This window comes from Falco cherrug, chromosome 5, assembly GCF_023634085.1.
Source record: "Falco cherrug isolate bFalChe1 chromosome 5, bFalChe1.pri, whole genome shotgun sequence".
Classification (NCBI taxonomy): Eukaryota; Metazoa; Chordata; class Aves; order Falconiformes; family Falconidae; genus Falco; species Falco cherrug.
The window spans coordinates 92700759-92715189 of NC_073701.1; the positions used below are offsets into that span (position 1 = coordinate 92700759).

A 14431-nucleotide genomic window follows, 5' to 3' on the forward strand; every position below is an offset into this window, starting at 1 on the left:
ACTGTGTCGCTCATTTGAGGGATCTTCTCATGCCCCGGCAAGCAGAAGCTATCACTCCACTTTAGGCCTTGGTCTAATAGTCATGCAAAGCAATATTGAAAGTCATTCTGAGGTCTGGAACTGGCCCCAATATGCATTTTATAAAAGTGCTTCTTGGCTGCTGTTTCTCTTTGTATGGGTTTTTTTCCCATTTCCCCAGACTGCTGAAGCTCTGAAAGGCGCCGATGAGCTGCTCTCCCTCAGTTTGCTCCTTTGCCTTTGGGGAGTGCGGTTCATGTTTTCTTCATGGCTTTGCAGAGGAGAAAATCCATGAGTACACCACCTTGGTTTTTTCACCTAAGCTAATTTCAGAAACTGCCTCCTTTAACTTAAACATGAAACTCTTCTTCACCTCTTTGTGCACTTGTAGAAAAGCAGGGTGGGGTGGGGGGTGGGGGTGTCTTCAGGAAGTGCCTGCAAAAGAGCCTTTGGGAGATCCTGTCCCTTGACTCACATGTGGGGTAGTGAAGAGTCTGAGAAAGTCATGGGTGTTTTGGTGTTCACCTAAGCAGGTTTTCGTTTTGGTTTTTTTCTTTTTTCTTTTTTATCTTATGTAGCTTATGTCACCAGGTAGTGACAGCCTGGGGATGACAGGAGGGGACAGCAGGCAGTGGCAGTGTGGAGTGTGACCAGAGGGGACTGTAGGCAGGGACAGGCCTGGGGGTTACCGGAGGGGACAGCAGGCAGTGACAGCCTGGGTGGTGACAGGAGGGGACAGCAGGCCATGACAGCCTGGGAGGTGACAGGAGGGGACAGCAGGCCGTGAAAACCTGGGGATGACAGGAGGGGACAGCAGATTGGGACAGCATGGGGGTGACAGGAGGGGACAGCAGGCCATGACAGCCTGCGTGGTGACAGGAGGGGACGGCAGGCAGTGGCAGCATCGAGGGTGACAGGAGGGGACAGCAGGCCGTGACAGCCTGGGGGGTGACAGGGCACGGGGCGGTGACAGGCTGGGGGACAGCAGGGACACCGGCGGCCCAGGCGGGGCTGATGAAGGCCCCTCCCCCAGGGGCGCTGAGTGGCCCCCTGAGCCCCTCTGTCACAATGCGGAGCCGCCTGGGTTGCCATAGCGAGCAGCTTGGCCTGGCAGCGCTGGTGCGAGGAGGGAGCGGAGGCCGAGCCAGGGCCTGTCCCCATCGTCCTCCCACCGGGGCTGCGAGGAGGAGCCGGCGGGCTCAGCCCGCGCTGCTGGCCCCAGCCCCTCGGTGGGCCCTGACCTGCTGTGGGGGCCGCGAGGCCAGCTGCTGCGTGAGGTGCCATCGCGGAGCGGGCACCGCCTGGCCCCGGCCATGTCGTGTGTCCACTACAAGTTCTCCTCCAGGCTGAACTCCGATGTGGTCACCTTTCACGGCCCCCACATCTCCCTGCGCGACCTCAGGCGCCAGATCATGGGCCGCGAGAGGCTGAAGGCGACCCACTGCGACCTGCAGGTCACCAACGCCCAGACCATGGAAGGTGCGTGGGGGCGGCGGGCGCGGGGACCGGGGACCGGCCGGCTGGCGATGGCGCAGGCGGCCAGTGAGGCGGTTGGGCCACGGCCGGCAGCGGTGACTTGTGCTGGGGCCTCAGAGCTGCTCTTCCGTGGTTGTGCGCTGGCAGCTGCCGTCAGGGCTGTGTGCGCAGCCAGGCACAGCAGCGTACGGGGTCCGTGTGCGACACCGCGCGTGGAAGAGGTTTGGTTTCTGGGAACCCTTCTAGCTAAAACGATAAGGGAATGTGGGACAATGCCTTGTCATCACAGACCTGCCAGATTTCTTTGAAAGCCGGCAGAGAAGGCTGAACATGATAGAAAAGGAGTGGGTGGCTAATTTAAAGGGGCAAAAAAAGTGGGTTTGGTGACTGAAATTTGTCTTCAGCTACTTTTACTCCACCGCATTGGAAAAGCGGTGCTTGGCTGCTGCAGAAACTGCTCAGTAGCAACGTTTTGGATCAAGGGTGTATCTGTGAGTGAGAATCTATGCAGACCCTGGAAAGCCATCTTGTAGACGAGTGTTCTGTCTAAAGTATACTTGGCATTTCTTGCTAATACAGCTTCTTTGCTGCACCATGCTACACATTCATTCAGATGCTGTTGAGCATCATTTCTTCATTTCTTTCAAACGGTGCATTTTTGTCGTGGTACTGCGTGTTAAACGGTGTCAGGGCAGTACTGAAGTTTTATGGCAGATCAGTTATGGTGAATATACCTAGAAATGTTATTAGAGAAACCCTAAGTTCTTTTGAATCTGAGAAATGGTGCTTGATTCTCAGAGACGGTAATGGTTTTGTATTACTTAGTGTGCTGTTTCAGTTTGGTAATCTACCGTCTGGCAAAGCTTGCATGTGATTAAAGACTTTGGAATATGACTTGTCAGAAATACAAAGACTTGGAAACCATCTCCATTCCTTAAACATTCAAATTTTATCGGTTGGGGTTTTTTTTCTTTTTTCTTGTGGTTCTGTGACATTCCCACAACAGTCTTGTCTTTACAATGTGTACTCATAGGATTTTTTCCTCTTCCTCTTTGATGTATTAAAACTTAAACAGAATAACATGCCTGCTGCGGTAACTGTAACTTTGGCTCCAGCCTTTCAAGTGGTTGGACCTAAACACGCTGTTTACCTACAGATAGGTAAAGTAGGTTCAGGAGAGTATCTGTGAGCAGACTTAACAGCACGGTGTTAGGGGTCTTGGGGGTGTTACGGGATCGCGTGTCATATACAGCAGTAGAGACAAACATGCAGGTAGAGGCAGACGTACAGGTTGTGACACAGATGCTTACTGGAACTTTTGTAAGGGTGTTTTCCCCGTGAAAATGCAAAAAATCCCCCAGCGGTTGTCAGAGCAAAGCTAAGGAATACATTTCGGTGTCATTTATGTGTATGCCAGATTTTGGGGTTTTATACATAACCGTGACTTTCCGTTTTTATTGGACAGCATCTACGTGCTTAAAGTCACCTTCAGAAGATGAAGGAAAGAACTAGGCCTGGATGCTCTGCCTAAAGGGGGTTCTTGGAGATCCTCCCTGTGGAGATATGGTAGTGGGTTTAATAACTTTGTGCAGGAGTCCTGACTAAATGTTGGCATGATCTTGGAAAGACCCTTCAGTGAACCTTGAGTGAAGATGGCCAACTTGTTCAGAGTTTTCCGAGCCGCGTGATCACGGAAATCTCGTAATAGAAGCAATGCTAATAGAAGCTAAAAGTAAACAGGATTTTACACATCACTGGGGGGAAAAAAAAGAGATGGTGGACTCTTTTTGAAGATGGTGGGAAGGCAAAATGGATGGTTGGGATGTGTTTTAAAAGGTGGGAGGCGGGGTGGGAGTGTCCTCTTCCGTGCTCGCTATTATAGAGACATGTTCTAGGGTTTTGTAAGCTAACAGGAGCAAAAGCAATGAAAGTTAGATCAGGAAAGAGCCTCATGTTTTAGCAGACTCTGCTTTAGTGACTTTAGAGACCATTTTGCTGTTGGCATTGAAACGATTCAAAACAAATGGAAAAGATTTTGCTGCTTGTGTTTGACTATCAGACCTGAAGATTTCTGGAAAGGTACCGTGAGTGTGTGGACATGATAAAAGCATGACGCTGTGTGTAAAATGTTGCTTTTCTATCCGTAAAGGGTTCCCTGAAGTGCTATGTCATGACATATTAATATCACTCTTACGAACTGACTGATGCTTTCTCTGTATTGATGTTGTTTTCAGAATACACAGATGACAATGCCCTGATTCCAAGGCACTCATCGGTAACTGTTAGGAGAGTCTCTGTTAGAGGAGTTAAAGCTACCGGCAAGACAGACCTTGGGTAAGTAGCCATAACGCGTTGTGTTCTTTGGGAGGGGTTTCAGTGTGTTCACCTTCTTTGTGGCTGTTGGTTTACGGAGGCATTCCGGTTGTCTCTTTCTTGTTAAAGCTGCTGTTAAATTGTGTTGTGACAGGGCAGATCTGAATGTATCTGTCCCAAAGCAGACTTAGATTTTTCAGCCCGCTGGGACGTGGCATTCAAAGTCCAACAGTGGTAGCTGTTCAGACGTTTGAATTGGGTTTGTTCTTGGGGTTGGTTTTTCTGAGAGTCAAGTTCTCCATCCTGTTTCCTCTATGCAGAGAGATTCCTTATTTTATGCTTTTGCTTGTATTGCTTTTAGAGTAAACGGAGAGACACATTGCAGTGTGAACTGGTAATTGGTTCCCATCTGCCAGCAGTCCGAGTCCCAGTGTTTGACTGCTTCCTTTGTTTGGGGGCGGGGGGGCAGGGTATTCTTACACCCCAGAGGGGTGGGGGTGGCGGGGCTGCATGCTGTCTCCAGAGGAAAGACTGAGAGTGGCCAGCTGGCAAACCGTGCGAACAAGAAGTTTCATTCTTAAGTGATTCCTATTAGTTTCCTAAAGACAATGCCTGTGTCGGGCAAGAGAAAAAGAGCAACGTCCTAAAGCGTATTGCCTTTTGTGCCAGGACGGTGAAGGAGCAGTTGATCTTTTCCAAACCTGAAGCTCAGAAAGCAGTTGAGCACATTCCCAAATGTTGGTAGTTACCTTTCTAAGTTTGATTTCACCCTAAGCTGCTCTCTGTGCTCCAGGTATTACTGCTGTATTCCTCAGATTTATGGAGGACAGAGATCTGATTACAATTGCAGATATTCAAATGTAAGCCTGACTACAGCATTGTTGCTGGCATCGATGTATTCGTTCAGTCCAGTTCTGTATCAGCTGCATCAGCATGGTTTGAATGGTCATGTTTTCCAGCCTTCTTCAAGACAGACCTCTCCTCCACCATTAGTAGATATTATTGACTTGTGGTTATGCCGTGTCTTTCTAATGTTAGTTCTCAATAAATAAAGTATACCGGCGAGTTTCAGCGTGTCTCAAACAAACAGTACAGCAGCATCCTAGTACCCATGAAGCATCTGCAAGCAAACCCCCCTGAATTTATGTGGCTCTCCTGTAAGCTTTGGGCATATTAGTGCTTTCAGGCACTACCAAGAGTTTCTGGATGCCACAGCACTGTGCTGCTAAGCATGGCCTTGTTTGGGGGGTTAATTTAGATCGGGATGCTTAGTGCTGTCTTGTCAATATAGCCTCCATTTCTGGTTGGATGACACCCTCTCCTGGTGTTGGAATGCTGCCCTAAAATGAGAGGCTAGGTGCCACTAGCATCAAAGATCCAAGAAGCACCTGCACGTGGGGATAAGGGATGAATGCCGCTGCTCTGCTAAAGTTGCAAATGGATCAGGCAGGTCAGCTTTCTATTCCTTCAGCTGGAACCATTGTGGAAACAACTGGTAGAGCTGTTAATGTTTGGGAATGGTGAATGCATGCTGTCATGGTGGAGAGGCCTTCAGGAATGCGTTAGTCACCTTGTAGTATCTTCCTCAAGGCAAGTGGATGAAGAAACCATGGTGTGGTAATCTAAAGCTTTTCCTCGCGCTTCCTCATCTTCAGGAGGTACGTGGCTGTACTTGCGAGCCTGGTGGTGGTGTAGCAGTGGCAGGAAGTATGAGCCTTTCTATTTGTGCAGGACTTGCACAGCAGCCTTTGGGTTGCCTCTGCTCGTGGGACGCTTTGGATGAGGTATGAATTGTTTGTTAACTAGATGGGCGGTTGCATGTTTGATTCATGAGTAGCATGCAGGTACAGACCAATGAGTATGTGGAATCTCGGCAAGGGCTTGTGTGTCATAAGTGTTCCCTAAAATATTGTAGCATGTTCAAGATGATCTTAAAGGAAGTTCTGGTAATCAAGACTTTTTTTCTTATTTTTTTAACACAGGCCTCCTCGATCTCAGAAAATCCTAGGAACTGCTTTCAGGTGATGTTTCTACTGCTATTTGTAGTCACTTTAGGCTAAGTATGGTAGGTACCTGAACACAGTGCTTGGGCTTCCACCAAGAAACACTTTTCTACAGACAACTGTTCTCGTTTTGTCAGAGGAGTGTAGAAACCAAAGTGCTCTATCTGGTACCTATTTGTGGTAGTGGGGCTATACAGATTGCCTGAAGGTGCCTTCGTATTTGGATGGCTGACTATTTAAGAACAGAAAAATGTAGCACAGTCTTCACAGTTTTGGTACTTAGAGAGCAGAAAGAAAATATCTGAGGACTTCTTCTTGCACTGCTGTATTCTGTATCTTAGAGTCATTGGGGGCAAAGAAGGAATGGGATTTTGGGTTTTATTTCAATTGCACTGAATGCACCAGGAGAGCACACTTTATGTATAGAAATAAATTTCCGTATTCATAAGACTACCAGTACACAATGTTTTGATGTTCAGGTTTTATAAACTGTTTTCCCTGCTTTATGTTGGTTACGAGTGCTTTATTTTAAGTTCTGATCATCTTTCTTTCTTCTTCTAGAAGTCGAACTGGGCCAGCGAGTAGAACATCAAAAGAGGTATGTAAAAACACAAGCTGAAACTTTTTTCTACATGCTGCACCTAAGTCTAAGAAATGTAGCCTTGTACTAATTTTTTAATATATATAAAAATATATAAAATATATATGTTTTATATATAATATTTATAATATATATATCTCAAACATATTTTCCAGTGAAACATAGTGTATGCTGTAAATCCAATGTATTTGATTCAGCATAGTGAAAACTGAGCAATGCCAACATTTGCGCGGTTCTAATGTGAATAATGGTATTTGTGCCTAGTAACGCATTGCATTTCGTACTGAATAGGCTAGAATATTTCTTGTGTGACTGTGTGTTGTACCGATAATGTATGCTCATTTTTAGAGCTTGTAGGTTCAAGGTTTGCACCACTGAACTTGGTGCCACTCTTCAGTACGCCACCACTTTGAATTTACATTTGGAAAAGGGGCAGCATTTTTCTTCCGGTCAGAAAACACTGTTGTTCTGCTGCTAAGACATGAATAAGTAACTCGAGGAGACACTTGACTAGTAATGGCCTAGATCTCCACTTGGCCCTTGGGGGGTATGCTACGTGCAACGATGCATTTCAAAATAGCCCTCATAGTACAAACATTACTTTGTGGTGGTGGTTGGTTTTCATCTGTAAGTATAACTGCTTGTTCTTCACTAGAATGGAGTGAGGCATTACATGAGCTCTAGGTCACTGGATCTGATCACTTTGTAAGCTCTTAGGATAACTTAATCTAGAAATTCGTGAACTTGGGGTCTAATTAAAGTAAATGAAAGACAGCGCAAAAACTATACTGCATTCATGAATCATACTTGTGTGCATTTAGTAGATGATGAGCTATTAACTGATTAATTTATAAACTGCACTGACAATGTTTCCTGTAGTGACACTTCCTACTCAAATAAACGGAAATAATTTTTTTAGATCCTTTCGAGCTGCAAATGGACAGCTTCCTTAACCCTCCGTCTTTTAAGCAGTTGTGAGCATTTGACAAGGGTCCCCCTCTGAGGTATTCTGAGCAATAGGTTGATCTCAGGAGGGGTTGGTTGCTTTAGTTTCTTCTCATTAACAACGTAGGCATACTTAAGCTGTTTAAGGTTTGGACTTTGTTTTGAACGAGTATAAATTCCACTGGCTTGGAGGTGGCTCTTCCAGTGACACTCAGAGGATATAGCGCAGGCTTTCATACAGCAGTAGGGGTGAACTATTGCTCTGTTTTGATTGTAGAACTTGAGTATGTGTTTAATTTTTCTGAATAGATTGGCGACCCTTCCGCACCTCTTTCTCTGGCCCAGCTTATTAAGGTATGCTTAGATGTACTTGCTTGTGAAATAGTGTTAAAAAGAAAGGGGTGGGTGTGGGTGTGTATCCTTGTATTTTCAAACCTTACACTGTGCTCTCTAGCTGGATAACTGCTGTAATATGAGCAAAACATTAATTGTTAATAATTCAGAGTGTTTCTCCTAACTTTAAAATATTACTTTGATACTATCCTGTAGAGAGTAGTTCCCAGCTTGGGAAGATGGAAGGGGAGCACCTTATTGGCCTCAGTGTAATGCTGCAGTGTTACTCATCTGCAAGACACAAAGAAGCAGCACTTCAGAAGCTGTTTACCATTTTTCATACGTCCCGCTCATTGTTCATTGGAAACTAACACCATTTTTACAGCAGGATTTAATTGGCTGTAAGTCATGGACATTTCTAGGGCCTTTGCAACAGCCGGAACAGACGTGTTTCTGGAACATGGACAATTGCATGGCTGTTTTTGAATTTTTAGTCATTACAGTTACAGATCCATTCTTTGAATGGTGCGGGACTGCTTGAATTGTGGCATACAGATAGAGGACGACGCAACCTAATTTGTTTACGTGCAGACTGTGAAAAGTGTGCAAGTGCACCTAATTGTTGATAGGACTGTGCCAGTGTTTATGCGAGGCACATCAGCAGACGTGACCGCCTGAAAGCATATTTTGTAATGGAACTGCTTGTATTTTGTGCTCAGCAACGTGTAACGTTGTCTGGGGAAACACTAGTGATTGCACTTGGTGAAGAGGCGTAGTGCTAGCCACAGAAGTGATTAAAAGCATAGTCTTTAAAGTTACAAAGACTAGAGAAGGCAGGGCCTAACGCAGAGGAGCTAGTTCTTTCCTCTGAAAATGAAGGCCAGAGCTCATGTCCAAGAGAAAGAAATCCTTCCCACTGGGAACGTCTTCCCTCGCTCGCTGCATTTATTTATTTTCTTAATAAATTTAATTGTGTTAATTAACATTTTGCGGCAGGGTGGGGGTGGGGGTGGAGGTGTGTGCAGAATTAGTTTGGGAAGCAGCCACCAAAAGACATTGGTCTCCCTCAGGGCTGTCCCTTGGTTCTGTAAAGTCATGTGAAATTTACTCTAAAATGTGGAAAACTGTCCAAGCTTTTGAGAAATTCAAAGATTTCAGAAATACGGAGATAGGTAACAAAGCAGCTCCGAACTGTTACCCTAGCCTCTTTAGTGCAGGCTGGCACAGGAGGCAATGTGTAGTAAGAACTTTTCTGCTTTGTTATGACTATGTATTGAATGCCATATTTGAATGGTGGTCTGTTCCTAGAAATGTGTTGTGGGTTTTGGATGTGTTTTGTAAACCATTTGGGTTCAGACAAATCAGTCAAGTGTCTATAAAAGTTCTCTGCAAATGTTACTGGAAATGATTTCATAGATGGAGATCTGGATTATGTTCCTGTGTATATGGAACAGCTAGATGAAGTAACATGTGGAAACTAGTTGGTTGCTTTCGTGAGTGAATGCATGTAAAAAGGAAAACATGAGCAGTTGGTCTGTAGGATAGGTGCTTGAAGTTCCAAATAATTTACAGTCACCCCCTTTGACCCTGCTTGTATCTGGACTAGTGTGTAATAGAAACATTTGAAGAAGTACTGTGTAAAAAAAACCATCTGGCTTCCATAGTTCGAAGATCTAGTTCTGCGTAAGGTTTATATTACAATTTGCGTGTTAAAAGGACAGTGCCAACTGGAAAAAAATTGTAGTTCAGTCACTTCCTATGAAGAAGCGAGTGGCGGTGGGGGAGGGGGCGGAACCGTGCGGTTTGGACTGCCTACAGCACATGATGGTCAGATGTCTGCTGAAAAGAATCTTTTCTCTTGCTGAGGGATTATAGAAAGCTTGATTCCTTTTAATGCTTCTGGGTCTGAAGCTGAATTTCAGCAAGCAAAACCAACTGCCACGACTCTGAAGTTGTGTGTCCTTTTGACACTGCAGAATGTAAATACTGCTACTTGCACACATCTTTCTCAGTTAAATGTACCATGGCTAGCTTCTTTGACTAGTCTGGAGCTTAAAGACCAGCTTCAAAATGCTGGCTGGTGGGCTTTTTTCTACACATAGCTTCAGTCCGCTTGGACAAAACTTGGATTGGCTTCACAAGTCTTTATGTAAGGTACAAAGAGAGCCTATTTGTAGCCTAATGTGTGTGTCAAATAACCATTACCTGTTAAACAGACTGCCAACCTGGCTGAAGCCAATGCTTCCGAAGAGGATAAGATAAAGGCGATGATGATACAGTCCTGCCATGAATACGATCCATCCAAGTAAGTATCAAATGTGATCTTCAAAGGTTATGGAAAAAGTATGGAGATGTTTCTTTTAAGAAGAGAGACACATGCATAGCTTTTCCTTTTTTTCCCCAAACCTTCTAGTTACTTGAGGGAACCCTTGGATCTGCCTCCACCATCATCCAGTTGCTTTTGCTGTGGAAAACCTGGCCACTATGCCAAGAACTGCCCGGTAAATAGGGTAAGATTGGGGCAGGCCTCTGGTGTTACCCAGCTTTTAGGGTTTTTTACCTTGGCATTTATGTGACAAAGACATGAACACTCCCAGTAAGATTTGTTTCTCTCGGGGCGAAATGTTACATGGCAATGTTGCAAAGCCCTCCCAAATTCAAGGGAAACTTGGAATTCTAAATGTGAAACTTTTTTTTTCTCTAGGTCACAGACATTAAAGATGTCCATAGATCTTTCTCAGTGAACTTTCATACATATTTGTATCTATTTCAATAGTACTGGAAATGTTCCTGGTTCTAACTCTTTCTAATGACAGTTCAAAGTTGTTGGTATTTCCTCTAAAAACAAGAGGTTTCTGTCGACCCCGTCTATTGAGTATCTGTCAGTTTTAACTACAGAAGCCTCTGGCTGAATATTCATGCCGTTTAACATCAGTCCCTGAATGTACGTGCAGGAGGGATGAATTCAGCCTTCCTATATAGATGTGAATGTAAGTTTCCATGGGGGCTGATTTGGAGACCCTGAATTAAGCTCTCACACGTTGCCCAGGAGCTTTGGAGGGGGAACAGGTTTGTGCCTCTGCTCTGAGCGGACGGTGAGCAAAGGGCTGTTTCACCCTGAAGGGTCCTGAAGTTAAGCCAAAGAATGACGACTGGGTTCAAAACTCTGCTCAAACCTGTGGTACGTCCTGGCTATGCTCGTTGGGGAAAGCAGGAGTTTGAGTCGAGCAGCCATTATGTTAGGTAAAAGGAGGGGATTAAAGGCTTTCGCTGCTTAAAATTATCTCTGAAACGTCATTTTAAGTGTGCGTCTGAAGAGGAGAGATGTCTGCATTTCTGTTCTCAACAGGACAAAAATGTGGAGCCTGTTTGCAGAATTAAAAGGAGCACCGGAATTCCAAGGAGTTTCCTGGTGGAGGTGAAGGATCCCAACACAAAAGGTGCCATGCTGACAAAGGCTGGGAAATACGCAATACCAACTATTAATGCGTAAGTATGGAATTAATCGGACCGACCAAAATGCGAATGAGAGCAACCATGCGTAAATGTCTGAGTGGCAATGCAGCCGAGGTGGCCAGCCTCTAATTACGAGGGAGGAAGCACTACCGTCGTATCTTAACCTTAAAATCTGCAATACTTTCCCATATTGAAATAGAGTAGTCCTACTGTTCATGCCCCGGGAAGCTGGCTGACCTTGGGGTATGCTAAGAACCTGTATTTCTGCAAGGCATTTCAGTAGTGTTTCCAGCTGGCATCATTCTCTCTGAATGCTCATTTTGCTTCTGGTTTATGTTTCAAAGGCTTCTTGCAAAATTTAACAAATAGCCCTTGGACTGAGATTTCCTCCTCCTCTGACTTTTAACAAATCTCATGTGTGAAACGGGCTGAAGTGTTCCTGTTGCTATAAACTAAGAAATTACTGCTGTGTGCTGACAGGAGTGGCTGTTGGAAAGTGCACTCGGTAGCACTTCCCTTTTTCTGTCATGGATCTCCTGTTGTAGAAGCTGTAGCACAGACTTCTTTCATTTACAAAATGAAATTACTTGGGGACGAACTTTACCCTGATCCAGCAATTTGCACTTACCCTCTGGCAAAGGAGAGGTGGGATTCCTTTCCCCTGCTCTCTAGCTGTCAAGCAATTATTTTTCTAGTCTGAGCTCATTTCGTAGTTGATCCAACGGATGGGAGAGTTCTGCAGAAGGAAAAATGTTCCCCCCTCCTTCTTCTTCTGATAGTGTGGCTCTAGAGAAGTCATTTAGCGTAAATGCCTACGTTGTAGAAAGCCAATGTGGAGTGAGAAGACTTCCATCTATTACCTTTGTTTGATAAAATCCAAAGCTTGGAAAATTTTTCCTTTCCCATCTTTCACTTTTTTCTTTTTCCTTCCCCACCTGCCCTCCAGGGAAGCTTATGCTAGAGAGAAAAAGGAAAAGCCACCCTTTTTACCAGAGGAGCCCTCCTCCTCCTCCGCAGACAGGCCTGTTCCAAACGAGTTGTTATGTCCCATTTGTAAAGATCCAGTGACGGACGCAGCGCTTATTCCATGCTGTGGAGCAAGTTATTGTGACGAATGTAAGTGCGTAATGTAATGTAAGGAGTAAACTCCCCTCCCGTGTTTTTTAATCCAAAACACCACATCAGATCTTCTGAAAGCAGGAATAGGAGATCACCTGTGCTACCAGGTCTATTTCATACTTCAGTACGCCCGGAGTAGGAAAGGCCTCTTCTCCGTAATGGGGGGGAAAAAAAAAACCCCAAAGGCCAAAGAGCTTTTTTCCCTTTCTGTGTATCTAGTCAAATCTTCTTCACATGCGGAAGGTCGAGTACGAGAAGAGTGCATAATTGTGCAGGTGAATACAGTATTAGATATGGAATGCACGTAGTTTGTCCACAGCTCTTTCTCTCATACACAACTATAGAGCCAGCTCTGGTGACTGACTCTGGTCCGCCACAAACAGGCAGTCGGGCATTTAATCTACATTCTTTGCCACAGGAGTTGGTTAAACCTTCAAAACTCGAACCGACTCATGGCTTTTTGAGATGTGCTTTGTTCATTAGCCTTGATGTTGGTGGCTTCTTGCTGTACTCGGTAGTAGAAAAAAGACTAGTCCAAACATCAGGACACAGCCCACTCTATGGTCTTCAGCTGTTACAACAGGGAAATGTCAAAACTGTATAGCGATTTGCTGCATACTGGGCATTTTTTACACTAATGAACATTTATAGCTTCATGCTCTCCATTCAAGACCATATCCAGCCATTAATCGTCTGTGTGTTCTTATAATTGATGAGAACCCCAAAGATTTCCCTACTTTGGCTGAAACCTATTTTGACGCTTCTAATTACACACAGGTATTAGAACAGCTTTACTGGAATCGGAGGAACATACTTGCCCGGCGTGTCATCAGACAGGTGTTTCTCCTGACGCTTTAGTTGCCAACAACTTCCTGCGCCAGGTAACGTGGTGACTTTTTCATCAACTGTTTGTAAGGAAAGTCTGTTTGTAAAAAGCTGAAAGGGAGGAAATTATTGACATCTCCTTAAAGAAGGATAAACTGAATAAGGCTGCATTTACTTTTCAAATGCATTGTCTGTTGTTACAGAAGCTGACAACTCTTTAGAGATAATCAGGCAAACTCAGGTCAAACTTTTGTCTAAACATGCTTGCCTGCCTCTCAGATTCGCTGTTAACACTGAAGTCCTTTAACTACAGATACTCTGAGCTACCAGTCCTTAATAGCAGTGTTTCATGTGATGTGTTCCTATCTCTGTGTGCTGCTTTACTCTAGGCTTGATAGCATGTACAGGACTATACAAGTCATTTTACCCTGTGGAGGCTTTTCTTCATCTATTGTCATCATAATCTGACACTTTGATCTTTTTGTCCATGTTCTTCTGCCTCTAGGCTGTGAACAACTTCCACAATGGAACCGGCTACACAACAGGGCTCCATAAGGAGATTCAGCAGCAGCAGCAGCGACAGCCGCCGTCACCGCCTGCACGACCACTTGTGACTGTGACACCTGCTGCTCAGGTGACTGCCACCAAACTTTCTAAATCTTCCTCTCTGTCAGTCAGCGGTCTGTTAAGTTTTATTTCAACATATGCTTTTGAAATACAGTATTTATTAGAGCTTATTTTCCAACTGTTTGCATTTATTCACAAGGGCTTTCCGGTTCCTGTAGCAAGACAACCGGCAGTACCATGTCTTCTGGGCCCCCAAGAGCAAAAAATACCCACACCTGGTGAGTGACCGTAACTTTAGAATTTCTTCTAAAAAAATTATCTTCAGATGAACTGAATGGGATTTATTTCTTTTTCCTCTCCCCACTCCAAAAGGTCATCCGATGAGAGCCAGTGCGGTTCGCTCAGCAGGCGGCAGACCAGGCTGGGGACTGTAAGTATTTCACAGAAATTCAGTCTCTGACGACTTGTAACCTGTTAAACCAGGCTGTAACACCTACATTACTTCTACAGTAGCTGATTTATAATGAAATGCGTATGCACAGATAGCTGTGGAGAATACAAGTGGCAATTCATTTTTAAGTGGCTCAGCTTGAGTTGGCTCTAACAAAGGGGATCTGTGCTTGCAGTAAAACGATTACAAATAAAACTCCAGTATGTGACCCAAAAGTAGACTCTGAAAAAGAAACGCTTTTGGAGGAAACCGTAAGTATATATCAAAATTAAACATAACGACAGGATGAGGTGCAAAGCCACCCTTTCGAATTACTTACTGGCT

The 14431-nt window shown here is 44.7% G+C and overlaps 1 protein-coding gene across 1 annotated transcript; it reads left to right on the forward strand.

The window, feature by feature from the left end:
- Window positions 1–1167: 1167 nt before the first annotated feature.
- LOC129736191 (E3 ubiquitin-protein ligase RBBP6-like) lies at window positions 1168–11425 on the forward strand. Its single transcript, XM_055711994.1, has 6 exons — window positions 1168–1497; window positions 3729–3828; window positions 6372–6408; window positions 9906–9994; window positions 10103–10199; window positions 11039–11425. Exons 1-6 carry the CDS (start codon window positions 1332–1334, stop codon window positions 11180–11182), a joined length of 633 nt encoding a protein of 210 aa, XP_055567969.1. The 5' UTR covers window positions 1168–1331; the 3' UTR covers window positions 11183–11425.
- The last annotated feature ends 3006 nt before the right edge of the window (window positions 11426–14431 follow it).